The sequence below is a fragment of the Hyla sarda genome, chromosome 12 (genome assembly GCF_029499605.1).
Source record: "Hyla sarda isolate aHylSar1 chromosome 12, aHylSar1.hap1, whole genome shotgun sequence".
Classification (NCBI taxonomy): Eukaryota; Metazoa; Chordata; class Amphibia; order Anura; family Hylidae; genus Hyla; species Hyla sarda.
The window spans coordinates 78,551,330-78,570,367 of NC_079200.1; the positions used below are offsets into that span (position 1 = coordinate 78,551,330).

Genomic DNA, 19,038 nt, shown 5'->3' on the forward strand with positions numbered 1-19,038 from the left:
GGAAGCAGAACAGCGCTCGCGGGTCACATATGATTAGTTCCCCGATGTGGAGACAGCGCAGCGCTGGGCTGACAATTCATTCATTCCAAGGGGGAGGGGCCAAACCGGTATTGCGGTATGGGAAAAATTCATTTCGTGCAGCACAAAAATTTCGGTATTCGGTATGAACCGGTATACCGCCCAGCACTAGCGTCACGCACAACACAACTCTGCTACACAAAGTTTCATGCACACACACAAACACACAACTCTGCTACACACACCTTCATACATACACAACTCTGCTACACACAGCTTCATACATACACACCACTCTGCTAGTTTCATACACACACACACACCACTCTGCTACACACAGCTTCATACACACACACCACTCTGCTACACACAGCTTCATACACACACACCACTCTGCTACACACAGCTTCATACACACACACCACTCTGCTACACACAGCTTCATACACACACCACTCTGCTACACACAGCTTCATACACACACACACCACTCTGCCACACACAGCTTCATACACACACACACCACTCTGCTACACACAGCTTCATACACACACACACACACCACTCTGCCACACACAGCTTCATACACACACAGCTTCATACACACACACCACTCTGCTACACACAGCTTCATACACACACACACACACACACCACTCTGCTACACACAGCTTCATACACACACACACACACCACTCTGCTACACACAGCTTCATACACACACACACCACTCTGCTACACACAGCTTCATACACACACACACCACTCTGCTACACACAGCTTCATACACACACACCACTCTGCTACACACAGCTTCATACACACACACACCACTCTGCTACACACAGCTTCATACACACACACCACTCTGCTACACACAGCTTCATACACACACACCACACTGCTACACATAGCTTCATACATACAACTCTGCTACACACAGCTTCAGACACACACACACACAACCCTGCTACACACAGCTTTTTATATATATATATATATATATACACACACACGCACACGCATTGTGGAAACACTGTAGACGTTTTGTTGTAGTTCTAGGTGCGCTCATCTGCCGCAGTTTCCATACGGAGCCCGGACTCAGGATCTCCACCAACTCAAACACCTGTAACTGAACAACCCAGACTCCTCCCACCCACGTGTCCGATCACATGACAATGGCGTCATGAAAGGTCCTTTATCCTACTAGGATCTAGCATCTACCATTAATAACGGCTATCAGTGGTCTCACAGCCCCCCAAGGCACCCCTGTAATATCTCTGAGTGGGCAGGAGGGGGTCCCCGGGCCGGTCATGAACCCCAGCGCAGCCGCCGAGGGATATCCCACCATGCAGTGTGAGTACTGGGTGAGCGTGCAGGTTCCGGGGCGCCGCTCTGGGCATTAAGCGGGTAACCCGGGAACGTGCCTGTTCTTATAAGGCTGAGCCCCTGAACGGCTATGGAGTGATACAATAACTAGGCAGCTCCCAGGGTGCAGTGCAGCAAACATGGCGGCACCAGGCTCTTACCTGTAGGCAGTGTGTGCTAACATAGAGGCTCATTTATCCGCACTTCATTTGTTTTGTGCAATATTTCAGGTGTGGATTTTTTTTTTACCACCAACAAAAAATGTTAGAAATTGATAACATTTTTGTCAATGTATTAGCAATGACCTGCACTGCCACTGAACTGAAGTAAAATTTGCGCAAAAATGTAGCAAATTTTATAAAAGTTGCAGTTGGTAAATGTGGCATTCACATGCTCGTAAAAAAATATAAAGAAAATACAGAAATATGTGTAAATGACTGAAAACTGTCTTAGTTATACACACAGAAAAGGCGCAATTTGCAACAAAAAAAGGGACAAATGGCGCAAATATGGTGAAAAGTTGCACAAACCCTAAAAACTACATAGAAAAAGTGCAGTTTACAGCAAAAAGTATAATGGAAAAAAGGACAACGAAAAAGGCCAATTTTACAACAAAATGGTGCAAGTAAAATGATAAATTTTTGTGCAGTGTAAAACCTGTTGCGCAAGTCTGTGGTTTAACCAGCTGCCACGCAAAATGTATTATTGCAGATGTCACTTTAAAAATGTCTGCAGAGGACAGGAAGGCTAGGATAGTGCAAGAAAGGGTAAAACGCTCACGCACATTCCTACACTCTCTGGTCACCGGAGTACAATTGCGCAACAATAATAGGAAGAATGCACAGTTGGAAAATTGATGAAGCCAGCACAGACTATATAAAAATAGCGCAAAAGTCAGTGTGCAAAATAAAAACATTCAAGTGCGCAATTTTTAAGGTACACGCCGGTTGGTATGCTTAGAATGGATCAAGAAACGTACAGCAAAAAAACAAGTGTGACCCCCAAGCCTTTGAGTAGGAAGAGGCACAGTCCCTGTTTACATCATGTCTATTTAAAGGGGTACTCCGGAGGAAAAATAACTTTCAAATCAACTGGTGCCAGAAAGTTAATCAGATTTGTAAATTACTTCTATATAAAAATCTTAATCCTTCCAGTACTTAACAGCTGCTGGATGCTCCACGTAAGTTTTTTTTTTCTTTTTCAATTTTCTTTTCTGTCTGACCACAGTGCTCTCTGCTGACACCTCTGTCCGTGTCAGGAACTGTCCAGAGCAGGAGCAAATCCCCATAGGAAACCTATCCTGCTCCGGACAGTTCCTGACATGGACAGAGGTGTCAGCAGAGAGAACTGTGGTCAGACAGAAAATAAAAATTGAAAAAGAAAAAAACTTAAGTAATTTACAAATCTGATTAACTTTCTGGCACCAGTTGATTTGAAAGTTTTTTTTCCTCCGGAGTACCCCTTTCAATAGACATGATGTAAACAGGGACTGTGCCTCTGCTGTAGAAACTATAGTCCCTACAGAAAGGACAGTAAAGGCAAATGTACAATCTTTCTGTTGGTCTCCACTCTTTCACTACATTTTCAATGTCTGACCCCTCTCCTCCTACTACCAACTTGAAGCCCACCACATATTACAGTTCCCACTCATCTGACACTGCTACATCGATGAGTATGCAGGCCCTCGGGCGTTGTTGACCTTGGTCTCTGGCTTCCAGTTCTCCCCTGGGCAGTCAGTCCAGCAGCCTTAGTAAGGGGAGGAGAAAAGGTGACGGACATTGGTCAGTGCAGTTACATAATGTACTCCTCCAGCACCCTGTCTAATAGGGGATTGTCCTCAAGCCTTCAACATGTAATGTTGTCCAGTCCTGCCTATCTGGTTTGGCTGGGTTCACATAGTTTTTGGTTTAGGATCTGTTCAGCCACATCCGTGTTTCCCAACCAGGGTGCCTCCAGATGTTGCAAAACTACAACTCCCAGCATGCCTGGACAGTCTTTGGCTGTCCAGGCATGCTGGGAGTTGTAGTTTTGCAACACCTGGAGGCACCCTGGTTGGGAAACACTGATCTACATCATTGGTTTCCTAAGGGCTCGTTCACACAGCCGTCTGCCCCCGTTAAAGGACAACTGCAGCGGAATTACACTTATCCCCTAACCACAGGATAGGGGATAAGTGTTTGATCGCGGGGGGTCCGACCGCTGGGACCCCCCTCGATCTCCCTAACGGGGCACTGGCATTAGCGCCCATGGTGATGTATCGTCGACCTAGAGGTCGACGGTGACGTCCCGTCTCCTCCCCATCCCCATACAGTTCTATGGGGGATGCGGGGAGGCACGAATGCTGCCTCCCCGCCTCTCCCATAGAGATGTATGGAGGAGGCGTGCCATAGGAGAGCCGCGGCCCCGTATAAGTGTTTGATCGCGGGGGGTCCGAACGCTGGGACCCCCTGTGATCTCCTGTACGGGGCCGCGGCTCTCCTTTGAAGGGGGCGTGCCGGCCGCAGCATGACGTTGCGGCCGGCACGCCCCCTTCACAGGAGAGCCGCGGCCCCGTACAGGAGATCGCCGGGGGCCCCAGCGTTCGGACCCCCCCACAATCAAACACTTATCCCCTATGTTGAGGATAGGGGATAAGTGTTTGTACCGCTGCAGATGTCCTTTAATAAATGCCCGTTCTGCAATTCGTTTGATCATTTTTAAACGGGTTGTAAACGGCGGTAATATAATCCCATCGATGTCAGTGGGATTTTTTTTAGTATGCTTTATCACTCATTTACACATGTTTGCTTCCTGTTCCGTTTTTTTTTTTTTTTTTTTTTGATGGGAGAAACGGTGCATGCAGTATTTTTTCTGCCGTCAAAAATAACGGAATGGAAAAGGATATTCTAAATTTAACATTGAAGTCTATGGCAAACGGATGAACCTTTAATGTCATCCGTTTGCCCCCGGTTTATAATATCCATTTTTGAACTGTTATTACTTCTGAGCATGCTCAGAAGAGGTGACATCAGCAGACTCCTCCAGCGCTGAGGGACTACTACTACTTTCATCATGGAACAGACTTGTTTCCATGTTGGTAGGAGTAGTTCCCCAGCTGCGGGAGTCTGCCGGCGCCTGAAAGCGCTGAAGGATTGATCGCACCGGGTTTCACTTCTAAGACCCGATGCGATTAGCAGTTATAAAGTAGGGGAGCAGGCAGCATGCTGCACTCCCCTGTTATGCATATACTGTGTAGACTTTCATTTTGAAATCCCCCACTAGGAGCCCTAAATGGCCGGCACCGTGGAGCCATTCAGGGCTCCCTGCGGGGTATTTAAACTACTACTGTGACCCCTAAATTTATTCCCCGCCATGCATATTTATAATAATTCATTGGCCCCAGTGTGCATATCCTTATTCCCCACAGTGTCCTTATCCCCCCCCCCCCCTTCTCCCTGCTCCTCATCTTCTTGGAGCAGGGCAGCAGCGGGACAGGTTGGGAACCGGCAGCGGTGAATGAATGAAGCTGACATGTCCCGCATGTAGGCATCATTCATTTTCCGCCGCCGCCGCCCCACATGTCCCCGCTGCTGCCCTGCTCCTAGCGCAATCAGAGCACACCGCTGGGACATGTCTATTGTCTGCTGCTCATCCCTGTCTGGTACGGAGATGAGCAGCAGAGAATAGGCATGTCCCGGTGGTGCGCTCTGATGCAGGACTTGTCGGCTTCATTCATTCATTTGCTGCCGCCGGTTCCCGACATGTCCCGCTGTTGCCCTGCTCCAAAAAGATGAGGAGTAGGCAGGGGGGGTGGGGGTGGGGGATAAGGATAAGCACACTGGGGCAATAAATTATTATAAATATGCATGGGGGCATAAATTTGGGGGTCACAGTAGTAGTTTAAAAAGCCCGCCGGGAGCCCTGAATGGCTCCTCTGTGCCGGCCATTAAGGGCTCCCGGCGGGGGATTTCAAAATGAAAGTTTACACAGTATATACATCGCAGGGGAGCACAGCATGCCGCCGGCTCCCCTGCTTTATAACTGCTGATCGCATTGGGGGTACAGGGGTGTGGAAATTTAAAAAAAAAACTACTTGTCCCCACTAGACCACCAGGGATGGATATAAAATCCCTTTAGACACTGCTGACAGCGATGATCTAATGGTTTAATAGGCAATTGCAGTATGCCAGGATATTAGCGGCGGGAGAGCTGTAGCTCCTCTTACCCCCGAGGGAAGCCCAGAAAAGTCTAGATGTAACTTTTTGATCACCTTATAAAAAATGTCTCATATGAAGTGCTTATCCAGTTTATGTGCTGCATTTTGTGTCCGAAAATGCTGGAAGTTGCATTTAGTTACTAGATAACTACATCTCCCAGCATGCCCTGATACAGCCTATGGTTGTGTGGGTGTTGCAGCATGTTGCACTGTATAGTACAGTTAAGGTTATTGTGGGACATGCTGGGAGTTGTAGTTTTGGTTTGTGTCAGCTGCAGAGCCATAGGATGTGTCAAGGAATAATGGGAATTGCAGTTAGTAACTACAACACCCAGCATGCCCTGATGTAGCCTATGGCTCTGCAGCTGACCCGAACCAAAACTACAACTCCCAGCATGTTGCACTTTATAGTTCTACAGTTTAGGTTATGGTCCAACATGCTGGGAGTTGTAGTTTTGGTTTGGGCGTGTTTGTGTGCATCCGTGGGGCTCTTGGTCGTCGGGTGAGTATGAAGGGGGTGGGATTCTGGGGGTGCAATTTAGTGCGGGTGCCACTAAAAATAAATAAAATTAGATGGCACAACTGCCCTAATGCCCGACGTGACAGTCCGCTCCTATACAAAACATTCATGCATACACATATCATACATGCACCAGCCACTGCCCCCATATCATACACACATCCCCCCGCCACTGCCCCCCCACATCATACACTCACACCATACATATACACCATACATATGCACACATCATACATACACCTGCCGCTGCCCACCCCACATCATACATCACATACACACATCACACTTAGACATTATACACACATCATACATTACATACACATCACACATAGACATCATACACACATACAGTCACACCATACATATCCACCAGTGTTTCCCAACCAGGGTGCCTCCAGCTGTTGCAAAACTACAACTCCCAGCATGCCCAGGGCATGCTGGGAGTTGTAGTTTTGCAACAGCTGGAGGCACCCTGGTTGGGAAACACTGATATACACCATACATATGCACACATCATACATACACCTACCGCTGCCCCCCCATCATACATTACATACACACATCACACATACACTCACACCATACATATACAACCACCCTTCCTGCCGCCGCCTGTATTCTCGGTCTCCTCACCTGATCCGGCCATGAGTGGACATCAGAGCTGTAGTCCCGGCGGTGTGTGGTGAGATTTCCGTCCTCCCCCTCCCCCTCCCCCCCCGCTCTGTGTTTTCCCCGTGCAAACAAGCAACCGCCCCGTGGTGGATTAGGTCCTATGGAGACAGATCAGGGGGAGGGGGAGGGATAGAGCTGTGTGCGGGGGATGGAGCTGTGCACGGAGCTGTCTACGTCCTTTCTCTCACCCTGCTGTGTCTTCTGAGCTGCGTCCTGCGGGAGGGGAGATAAGGAGACTCTGCAGTCAGCTGGAGGCCGCCGCCCCCTCCATACACTCTGAGTGTCGGTGTGAGGTGTAGACTTCCATCGGCTCCTGCACCTCACACCGGCATTAAAGAAAAATAAGGGAGAAATCTGTCTGTCCCAGCTAGCCCGATACAGGGCTAAATCTATAAACAATTCACCTGCCCGACGCCCAAAACTACTTGTCCCGGGCGTCGGGCTATAGGATTTCCACATCCCTGGGGTAGAAGAAACTAGAAGAATGGTCAGAACTCTGGCAACTGAAATTTAATGTGAATAAGTGCAAGATAATGCACCTGGGGCGTAAAAACCCTCAGGCAGAATATAGATTATTTGACACAGCCCTGACCTCAGTATCTGAGGAAAGGGATTTAGGAGTAATTATTTCAGAAGACTTAAAGGTAGGAAGACAATGTAATAGAGCAGCAGGAAACACTAGCAGAATGCTTGGATGTATAGGGAGAGGTATAAGCAGTAGAAAGAGAGAAGTGCTTATGCCGCTGTACAGATCACTGGTGAGACCTCACTTGGAGTATTGTGCGCAGTACTGGAGACCGTATCTCCAAAAGGATATAGATACTCTAGAGAGAGTTCAGAGAAGAGCTACTAAACTAGTACATGGACTGCAGGATAAAACTTACCAGGAAAGGTTAAAGGACCTTAACATGTATAGCTAGGAAGAAAGAAGAGACAGAGGGGATATGATAGAGACTTTTAAATACATAAAGGGAATCAACACGGTAAAGGAGGAGAGCATATTTAAAAGAAGAAAAACTACCACAAGAGGACATAGTTTTAAATGAGAGGGGCAAAGGTTTCTGCAGTAATATCAGGAAGTATTACTTTACTGAGAGAGTAGTGGATGCATGGAATAGCCTTCCTGCAGAAGTGGTCTCTGCAAATACAGTGAAGGAGTTTAAACATGCATGGGATAAGCATAAGGCTATCCTTCATATAAGATAGGGCCAGGGACTATTGATAGTATTCAGATTATTGGGCAGACTAGACGGGCCAAATGGTTCTTATCTGCCAACACATTCTATGTATCTATGTAGTACAAACACTAATGTAGCCTTCCCAGCCGTTGGCAGACTCCTGCAGCTGGGAAACTACTACTTCCATCATGGAAAGGAGTTTGCTCCATGATGGGAGTAGTAGTCCCGGCTGCAGTAGTCTGCAGGCGGCTGATACTAATGGAAGAAAAACTGATTCAAACGGATGCCACTAAATCAGTTTTCATCCGTTATTAGAATGGTCCATTTAGGAGGCAATAAGAGAGGAAATATGAATGAGGGCAGACGGCTGTGTGAATGAGCCCTAACCAGGATGCCAAAGGCTGTCCAGGTATGCTGGGAGCTTTAGTTTTGCGACAGCTGGAGGCACCCTGGTTGGGAAAACACTGATCTACATGGACAGATCTGTTCCGCTACACGGGTGTGAACCCAGCCTTAGCAGATTTGTTCATTGCCTTTCTGTCCTGTCTAGTTTCAGGAGCAGCCACAGTGCTGGTGGAACTCACAGCCGACATACACATCTGTGGCCTCTGCAAGACGCAGTTCAATAACCTGGATGCTTTTGTGGCTCATAAGCAGAGCGGCTGCCATCTTACTGGTGCCTCCACGGGAGGAGCGAACACCGTCCAGTTTGTATCGGCTGAAACTGTGAATCCATCTCAGACCGCAGCGCGGACGATCACCTCCGAGACACAGACCATCACTGGTAAGCCTTTATGTATCCATAGGAGAGCTCGCAGAGAAGTCAGATGATGGGAGGGAGGAAAATCAGATATAGTTAATCTCTACTGTATACTGCCTCTATTGCTTTATAATAAGTGGGGGTCCGATCCTGAGAGTGAAGGGTTGTGCTGCAGTTCTCTCCATAGCCCTAATTCTCTAGCTTGCTGAGGGTCCCAGGAGTCAGCAATATGCCATCACTGTATTACAGTGTTTCCCAACCAGTGTGCCTCCTGTTGTTGCAGAACCACAACTCTCAGCATTCCCGGACAGCCTTTGGCTGTCCGGTAAATCTGGGAGTTATAGTTTCGCAACAACTGGAAGCACACTGGTTAAAGTGTACCTGTCGTCAACAAAAACCTTTTATATAATGTAGATAATATCATTATATGTATATTTGTAATATACATTGGTTAAAAAAAATTGTATATTTTTGTCCCTGCAGCTACTGCCTGTGTGTATCTATGAGGAGTCCAAATACAGGAAGTGAGAGTGGACAAGCAGGGCTCTGTGCACTACGAAAAAGCAGGACAGTGTGCACTGAGGCTCTATAACATGCTCTCGGGTCATACATCAGGATGATTGACAGGCCAGGAGTCTGCACAAAACCCTGCTTGTTAAGCCTCACTTCCTGTATTTGGTCTCCTCATAGAGACACACAGGCAATAGCTGCAGGGGCAAAAATATACACAGTTTTTAACCAATGTATATTACAAATATACATATAATGATATTATCTACATTATATAAAAAGTTTTTGTTGACGACAGGTACACTTTAAGAAACACTACTGTATAAGTTGTGAATAAGTTATTAGGGTATATGCAGCAATAAGTTATTAGGGTATACGCAGCATATTCCACACTGTGCAGTGGGAAATACACTGTGAATTCTCCTATAAGCAGACACACTGGGCATTCCCACTGCAGCCCTTTGTGCGCAGCGTTGCTACGTGACGGGGCCAGTGCAGCGATGTGACTGACGCACGACCCGCCTACAATCCTCACTACACACACTGTGCTACCGTGGGGAAATCCTGTGTGTCTGGTCATAGGAGAATACGCAGCATATTTCCCGCTGCACAGCATGAATACTATGCGTATACGCTACGTGTGCCCCTACCCTTAAAGTGTTACTGTCATAAATAAAAAAAACATTCGACATGTCAAAAGTTTTGATTAGTCGGAGTATCGGTGCTTCACTCCTCGCCTCAGTGCTCTATCCATCACATTGCGGATGTCAGTCTTCATAGCCTATAATGGAACCCGTCTCCTGCAATGAGCACTGAACCCCCGGAGTGAAGCGTGCTGCCATGCCCTTCACACAGCTATATCTAGAGATTGGTCGGGGTCTCAGCTCTGAGCACCCCGAACAATCAAAACATTTTTTTTTCACCTGCTCATATATATTGTTACAAACTATCAGGACAGGATAACGGCTAGAACTGCTGATGGGTTCACCAAGAATTACGCTGAAACAAAACCTCAGCTATGTGAACATGACTAGATGAGTTTAGGTTTTTAGCCTATAGATGTACAAAGATAAAAAGGACTTCTATGGTTAGAGGTGGTGGGTTTCAGGATCTGATGGGACAGCCTGGGGGAGTACAGCAGTTGCTGTAACATTTATAACTTGCATTGTTTTTTATCTCTTAGTTTCGGCTCCAGAATTTGTCTTTGAGCACGGATATCAAACGTTTTTGCCAAGTGAAGGGCCAACATCCCAGAACATCACCATAGCCACAAAATGTCGCTCCAGGAAAGTGTCTGCTTCCTTATCCCAGAAGAAGCAAAGCTGCCACTACCCAGGTGATGCGGACTGATGTTCAGAGGGCTGCTGTTTAGAACAGTCTCTCAAAGGGAAACTATTAGCAGTCACTCCCCAATGATGTGACCCTGGGCAGTCACCTGTTCCATTCTCAATGAGGCCATCTATGTAATACACAGATATGCTGAGTCCATCAGAATGAGACTGGCTTTTTGTGGTGACTCTGCTATATTGTACCCCCACCAGCCATTAATATGTAAATACATTATCATGCAAATAATAATAATCTTTATTTATATAACACTCACAGATTCTGCAGTGCTGGTGGATCCAGGGGGTTCAAAAAAGGTATTAGGGAAAATATATAAGTTGTTAATTAAAGGAGTACTCTGGTGCAGAGTATTCCTGCTCCATCCTGCCCGGGCTGCAAAAAAAATGAAAACAAAACCATCCCTCACCTTCCTGGGTTCCCGCGGAGCGCCACTACAGCTGATCAGTCCTCCGGTCCATCCTCTTCATACTTCCGTGTGAACAAAGCGTCACATGACGTTCAGCCTATTATGGGCTGAGGCAGAACATTGCGGCGGCAGACGATAGGCTGAGCGCCATGTGACGCTTCGTTCACACGGAAGTATGAAGAGGTTTGACCGGAGGACCGATCAGCTGTAGTGGCGCTCCGCGGGAACCCAGGAAGGTGAGTGATGGGTTATTTTTTTTTTTTTTGCAGCCCGGGCAGGACGGAGCAGGAATACTCTGCACCAGAGTACTCCTTTTAAGCATAGAAGTAAAAAGAAGGTGTCAAAAAGTAGAGTGAAATGGGAGGAAGATATTGGTAGAGTGGAGGAAAAAGTTTGGGAAGAAAACATAAATATAAAGTGTCACAGATTAAATTGATTTATAGAGTCCATTATTCACCCAGATCTTTATTTAGAATGGGGAAGAGAGCAGATTCGAAGTGCCCTAGATGCCCGGAGGAAGGTGCAGAACTGTGGCATATGATATGGAATTAGAGAGAAATCCAAGTTTTTTTGGAGAGCATTTTTTTTTTTTTTTTTTTTTTTTTTTTTAATCAAGGAGGTGTATGGGATTAAGTTACCATATGATTATGGTTACTGTAGTATTGGGAATAGGAATTATGCTCATTGGGAGAGATTTATCAAAACCTGTTCAGAGGAAAAGTTGTGCAGTTGCCCATAGCAACCAATCAGATCGCTTCTTTCATTTTTAAAAAGGCCTCTGAAGAATGAAAGACGCGATCTGATTGGTTGCTATGGGCAACTCAGCAACTTCACCTCTGGACAGATTTTGATAAATCTCCCTCATTGAGTACAAAGGAGTGATAATAAAGCATCTGGGTCTGGCCCGTATCTTGATCCTAGTTCATTGGCTAATATGGAATAGAGTAAGTGGCAATAATGAAAGTTGATGTCCTTTTATTTGTGCCAGTCTAGTTGGGGGGGGGGGTGGTGTTGGTATTGGGTTAATGGATTTAGTTTTTCCTGAATATTGTTATGGAATGTGTAAACACACGTTTTGTTATTCTGTATAAGAAAATTAAAAGCTATTTTAAAAAATTGGACCTCCACCAGCCGTTAATGTAAATAAATATATACATTGTCGTGCAAATAATAATCATTCTTTATATAATGCACACAGATTCTGCAGTGCTGTACACTCAAATTGGTGCCTGTACCCATTTGGGCTAATGTTTAATTTTCTTTCCTCTCACCTTCTAGGCTGTCAATTCAAGACAGCTTATGGGATGAAAGACATGGAACGTCACCTGAGGACCCATACAGGTATTTGTGGAAAATGAGGTCAGGCTAACCTTCATTTACCTTATTCTTCCCACTATATTATTTCCTTGGATGTGTTTTACCATAAGGCTGTGTTCACATCTTCTGGTTGTTTTTCAAAAACCTTTTTTGTCATGTTTAATTAAACTGCTGCTAATTTGTAAAAAATTATGGAAACAAAAGTAATACAACCACAATATGTCAGTACAGCCTTAAAGGGTTACTCCACTGGAAAACCCTTTTTATTTTTTTTAAATCAATTGGTGCCAGAAAGTTATACAGATTTGTAAATGACTTCTATTTACAAATTCTAATCCTTCCAGTACGTATCAGCTGCTAAATGCTCCACAGGATATTCTTTTCTTTTTTAATTTCCTTTCTGTCTGACCACAGTGCTCTCTACTGACATCTCTGTCCATGTCAGGAACTGTCCAGAGCAGGATAAGTTTGCTATGGGGATTTGATCCTGCTCTGGACAGTTCCTAAAATGGACAGAGGTGTCAGCAGAGAGCAGTGTGGTCAGACAGAAAGGACATTCAAAAGAACTTCCTCTGTAGTATACAGCAGCTGATAAGTACTGGAAGGATTAAGATTTTTAAACAGAAGTAATTTACAAATCTGTTTAACTTTCTGGCACCAGTTGATTTAAAAAAATGTTTTTCAGCGGAGTACCCCTTTAATGTAGCATATACAGAACTTTTCTGGTTTATTATATTACTACAGCATTGGAATCTTTTTGAGTGATGCATCTCTTCCTATACACGGATTTACTATACCTTGGTAGAGAGAGACTTGTCACCCCCAAGGACTAGTTACCAGTGTTCTGGTGGCCTTTTTAAACTATCATTACTCCTGAAATGAGTGTCTCAGTAATTCATAGTGTCACAAAGTCACGATACCTGCACCGGTTTTATGCTGCCCACAGTTTTGGTAGCATAAAACTGATGATGGCTTCCCTTTAAATGCTTTTAAAGAGTACCTGTCATGGTCTTGTTAAATTTTATATTCCTCCCAGTTCACTGCCCCATCATGATAAACCACCCCTGCCTTTATTTTTATAATTTTTTAGTTTTCTAACTTGATATTGCTCTGCATTTTCTGTCAGATTCACAGACTGGGAAGGGGTGTTACCCAGCAGGTGTGACATCATCGGAAGCCATACAGGGGAGAACTTCCTCCTTCACTCTGCTACACACAGCCCAGAGCAGTTCAGTGCGTGATGAGCTCTGATTGGATAAGGCTGCACACACCCCCCCTCAGCACTCCAGACTGCATTTCCTAGTTTTGGACTTCTGCCAGACCAGCAGGAGTCCAAAGTCTGTGCGAGAGATTGGGTGAAATGTGCTCTGGACAAGTAGGGAGACACCTAGTGGCAGCTTTTTTAAACACAAATAAAACATAGAATTTTTTTTTCAAACAAAGTACATTTTTTATTTAACATAAGGAGTGCAATAGCAAAATTTTTTTAATGATAGTGCTTATTTAAATGTCTGTTTGCTCACATAACCATGTTGTTTCTAAACTGCTTGTGGGAGAAGGTAACCTCTCGTGTTTTGTTTCATTGGCTTGATTTTTTTTTTCATGTGTTGTATTGGTGCTGTTAATAAAGTTTTTTATTAATACGTTGATACCCAAAGTCCGCCTATATCTGTTCACGTTAGCTTTTCTCTTCTTAGTGGCAATTTTTTATTTTTTTTTGCAGACCAGCACAATTTTTTTAAATGACAGGGACACTGTAACAGAACACAAGTTTTGATTGATACCTTTAGCCGATGCTACAGGGAGATTGCAGTAGTTCTGTACTGCATGTTTTAAGGGATTCGGCTTTATATACTATGAGAAGTGTCAGGGGTCTCCCTTTTCTGAGGTAAAGGGACACTTGTCTGTCTTTATCCAAATCAGGCATACAGCAAAAATGTTCTTGCAATCTGACTTTTGGTCAGGGTTATTAGGTTATTATCAAAGGTTGCAAGCCAAATGAAAACAACAATACATGAACAAAAGTTCGGCACTACCTATACAAGTGATGATCCTCACTACCAGCTCTGCCAGCTAACAAAAACCCTTTCAGCAACCTTTACTCCCATGAATCTCTCCACAGGCAGGCATTTTATTTTTTATATCTGCCCTCTCATTCACCTTAAAGGCTTACAGGGGTACTCCCCCCTGGAAAACCTTTTTTTTTTTCTTTTTTTAAATCAACTGGTGCCAGAAAGTTAAACAGATTTGTAAATTACTTCTGTTTAAAAAAAAATCTTAATCTTTCCAGTACTTATCAGCTGCTGTATACTACAGAGGAAGTTCTTTTCTTTTTTCCTTTCTGTCTGACCACAGTGCTCTTTGCTGACATCTCAGCCAATTCTAAGAACTGTCCAGAGCAGGAAAGGTTTGCTATGGGGATTTGCTCCTACTTAAGACAGTTCCTAAATTGAATAGAAGTGTCAGCAGAGAGCACTGTGGTCAGACATAAAGGAAATTCAAAAATAAAAGAACTTCCTCTGTAGTATACAGCAGCTGTAAAGTACTGGAAGGATTAAAATTTTTACACAGAAGTAATTTACAAATCTGTTTAACTTTCTGGCACCAGTTGATTTAAACTTTTTTTTTTTCTTCCAGTAGAGTACCCCTTTAATTAATCATCTTGAAGGTGAGAGGCTCTGGAGATACCTCACTTAGGAAAGGAACCTGGGGGAAATATACCTGCGTTCCACCACCAAACCTGCATGAGTGTCACAATACATTGCTGTTGATCTAGTTGCTTTATTCTTCTATGCACCACATTACTATAATTGATTTCTAGAATGTCATCTCCTTCCCATCTAGATGTGATGTAGACACAATACTACAGATTCCCACCACATAGGGTCTACTGATCAATATGGTGGCTGCCTCCTACAGGAGACTGTTGTTTCCCATGTATCATATATTGTGTTAGAAAATAAGTCCGTCCATAGAGCAGCAGGAAATTACAGTCCCCTGCAGTCTCTCCGTTGATTTGACCTGTTTTCTGTTATTTGATGTCCTTATTGCGGTCTGCTCAGTGATCAGAAACCTTCTGCTCACAAACAAAGCCAATATACATTTATATTAGGATTTGCTATACATGCACTCTCTTAAAATGAATCTCTATGTTTTCCAATGTTATTCCTATTTGCCTTCAGGGGACAGACCACACAGGTGTGAGACGTGTGGAAAGTGTTTCAGTCGGAAGGATAAGCTGAAGACGCACATGCGCTCCCACACCGGAGAGAAGCCGTATAAATGTAAGGAGTGCGACTACAGTGCAGCAGACAGCAGCAGTCTGTGCAAACACCAGCGTATTCACACGGACGAGCGCCCCTTCAAGTGTCAGATATGCCCATATGCCAGCCGCAACTCCAGCCAGCTCACTGTGCATTTGCGCTCACACACAGGTAATCTGTCACTTTCAATAGCACTTCTTTTTAGAATATAGTAGGCAACTGTTTAACAATTCCTGCATGTATGGTTATAAAAGGGGTACTCCGCCTTAGACATCTTATCCCTATCCAAAGGATAGGGGATAAGATGTCAGATCTCCGGGGTCCCGCCGCTGGGGATCCCCGCAATATAGCAAGCAGCACCCACCTTTAACTGCTTCCGGAAGCGCTGGAGGATTTCAGGCTAATTCCTCCCGACCACGGGGACGGAAGATCGTGATGGCTGCCACGCCCCCTCCCATAGACTTGCATTGAGGGGGCGGGGCGTGATGTCACACGGGGGCAGAGTCATGACGTCACAATCTTCCGTCCCCGTGGTCGGGAGGAATTAGTCTGAAATCCTCCAGCGCTTTCGCAGTTACAGGTGGGTGCTGCTTGCTATATTGCGGGGGTCCCCAGCGGCGGGACCCTGGCGATCTGACATCTTATCCTCCATCCTTTGCATAGGGTATAAGATGTCTAGGGGTGGAGTACCCCTTTAAATGAATTGCTGCAATCGCATCAGTGCAAGCATATTCTGCACATCACTGAATATAGACGGACTTCAAACAATCAGCATCCTGCCCTCCTGTTGCAGAGTTCGCTTTTTAGATCCATCAACTTTCAATTAACCAATTACCTAACATATAAAGTGGAGATTCTGTAAAATTGTTACAAGGTATAGCTAGTTTATTATTTATGTTTTGTGAGATTTATCAACACCTATCCAGAGTTGCCCATAGCCACCAATCAGATCGCTTCTTTCATTTTTTGAAAAGGCCTCTGAAGAATGAAAGAAGCGATCTGATTGGTTGCTATGGGCAACTCAGCAACATTTCCTCTGGACAGGTTTTCATAAATCTCCCCCTATGATTCTGGGTGGATCCTTCCTATTAATAAAATAAAACTTAATTGTTCTATAATTTTTTATTTAAAGGACACTATTTATTTGTCTATTTATTGTTCCCCATTATCTGCCCTAGAGTCAGAGGTAACATTGACTATAGGAAAGATGATGACTCTTGGGGGGAAATTTATCAGATCCTGTGCTGAGGAAAAGTTGACCAGTTGCCCATAGCAACCAATCGGATCACTTATTTCATTTTTCATTGGTTGCTATGGTCAACTTTTTTCTCCACTGGTTTTAATAAATCTGCCCCTTGGTTATCTGCTACGTCAGGCTGTGTAAAAATGAGGCTAAATGTATTCGCCCCATGATCCCTACACATTTCCTCTGCTGTGACCTCCAAAAATGTTTACATCATATGTGACCTATATCAGCCCCTCTTTTTAGAACACTCCAGCACTGATATCCAACACTTCAGAGACATTACATGATATGTGACTGATATCATCCTCTCCTCTTATAATGCTCCAGTACTGATATAATCTCCAGACATTACATTATATGTGACTGATATCATCCTCTCCTCTTATAATGCTCCAGTACTGATATAATCTCCAGACATTACATTATATGTGACTGATATCATCCTCTCCTCTTATAATGCTCCAGTACTGATATAATCTCCAGAGACATTACATTATATGTGACTGATATCATCCTCTCCTCTTATAATGCTCCAGTACTGATATAATCTCCAGACATTACATTATATGTGACTGATATCATCCTCTCCTCTTATAATGCTCCAGTACTGATATAATCTCCAGACATTACATTATATGTGACTGATATCATCCTCTCCTCTTATAATGCTCCAGTACTGATATAATCTCCAGACATTACATTATATGTGACTGATATCATCCTCTCCTCTTATAATGCTCCAGTACTGATATAATCTCCAGACATTACATTATATGTGACTGATATCCTCCTCTCCTCTTATAATGCTCCAGTACTGATATAACCTCCAGAGACATTACATTATATGTGACTGATATCATCCTCTCCTCTTATAATGCTCCAGTACTGATATAATCTCCAGACATTACATTATATGTGACTGATATCATGCTCTCCTCTTATAATGCTCCAGTACTGATATAATCTCCAGACATTACATTATATGTGACTGATATCATCCTCTCCTCTTATAATGCTCCAGTACTGATATCATCTCCAGACATTACATTATATGTGACTGATATCATCCTCTCCTCTTATAATGCTCCAGTACTGATATCATCTCCAGAGACATTACATTATATGTGACTGATATCATCCTCTCCTCTTATAATGCTCCAGTACTGATATAACCTCCAGACATTACATTATATGTGACTGATATCATCCTCTCCTCTTATAATGCTCCAGTACTGATATAATCTCCAGACATTACATTATATGTGACTGATATCATCCTCTCCTCTTATAATGCTCCAGTACTGATATAATCTCCAGACATTACATTATATGTGACTGATATCATCCTCTCCTCTTATAATGCTCCAGTACTGATATAATCTCCAGACATTACATTATATGTGACTGATATCATCCTCTCCTCTTATAATGCTCCAGTACTGATATAATCTCCAGACATTACATTATATGTGACTGATATCATCCTCTCCTCTTATAATGCTCCAGTACTGATATAATCTCCAGACATTACATTATATGTGACTGATATCATCCTCTCCTCTTATAATGCTCCAGTACTGATATAATCTCCAGACATTACATTATATGTGACTGATATCATCCTCTCCTCTTATAATGCTCCAGTACTGATATAATCTCCAGACATTACATTATATGTGACTGATATCATCCTCTCCTCTTATAATGCTCCAGTACTGATATAACCTCCAGACATTACATTATATGTGACTGATATCATCCTCTCCTCTTATAATGCTCCAGTACTGATATCATCTCCAGACATTACATTATATGTGACTGATATCATCCTCTCCTCTTATAATGCTCCAGTACTGATATCATCTCCAGACATTACATTATATGTGACTGATATCATCCTCTCCTCTTATAATGCTCCAGTACTGATATCATCTCCAGACATTACATTATATGTGACTGATATCATCCTCTCCTCTTATAATGCTCCAGTACTGATATAATCTCCAGAGACATTACATTATATGTGACTGATATCATCCTCTCCTCTTATAATGCTCCAGTACTGATATAATCTCCAGACATTACATTATATGTGACTGATATCATCCTCTCCTCTTATAATGCTCCAGTACTGATATAATCTCCAGACATTACATTATATGTGACTGATATCATCCTCTCCTCTTATAATGCTCCAGTACTGATATAATCTCCAGACATTACATTATATGTGACTGA

General features: G+C 43.7%; 1 protein-coding gene across 1 annotated transcript in view; it reads left to right on the plus strand.

The window, feature by feature from the left end:
- The first annotated feature begins 1,175 nt into the window (after window positions 1-1,175).
- ZFP64 (ZFP64 zinc finger protein) overlaps window positions 1,176-19,038 on the plus strand; it is a 52,483-nt gene continuing 34,620 nt past the window's right edge. Inside the window, exons 1-5 of the mRNA XM_056547891.1 lie at window positions 1,176-1,374; window positions 8,502-8,735; window positions 10,405-10,557; window positions 12,253-12,315; window positions 15,474-15,725. Coding sequence (XP_056403866.1) covers window positions 1,332-1,374; window positions 8,502-8,735; window positions 10,405-10,557; window positions 12,253-12,315; window positions 15,474-15,725 — 745 coding nt within the window. The 5' untranslated portion in view covers window positions 1,176-1,331. The remainder of the gene's footprint in view (window positions 1,375-8,501; window positions 8,736-10,404; window positions 10,558-12,252; window positions 12,316-15,473; window positions 15,726-19,038) is intronic.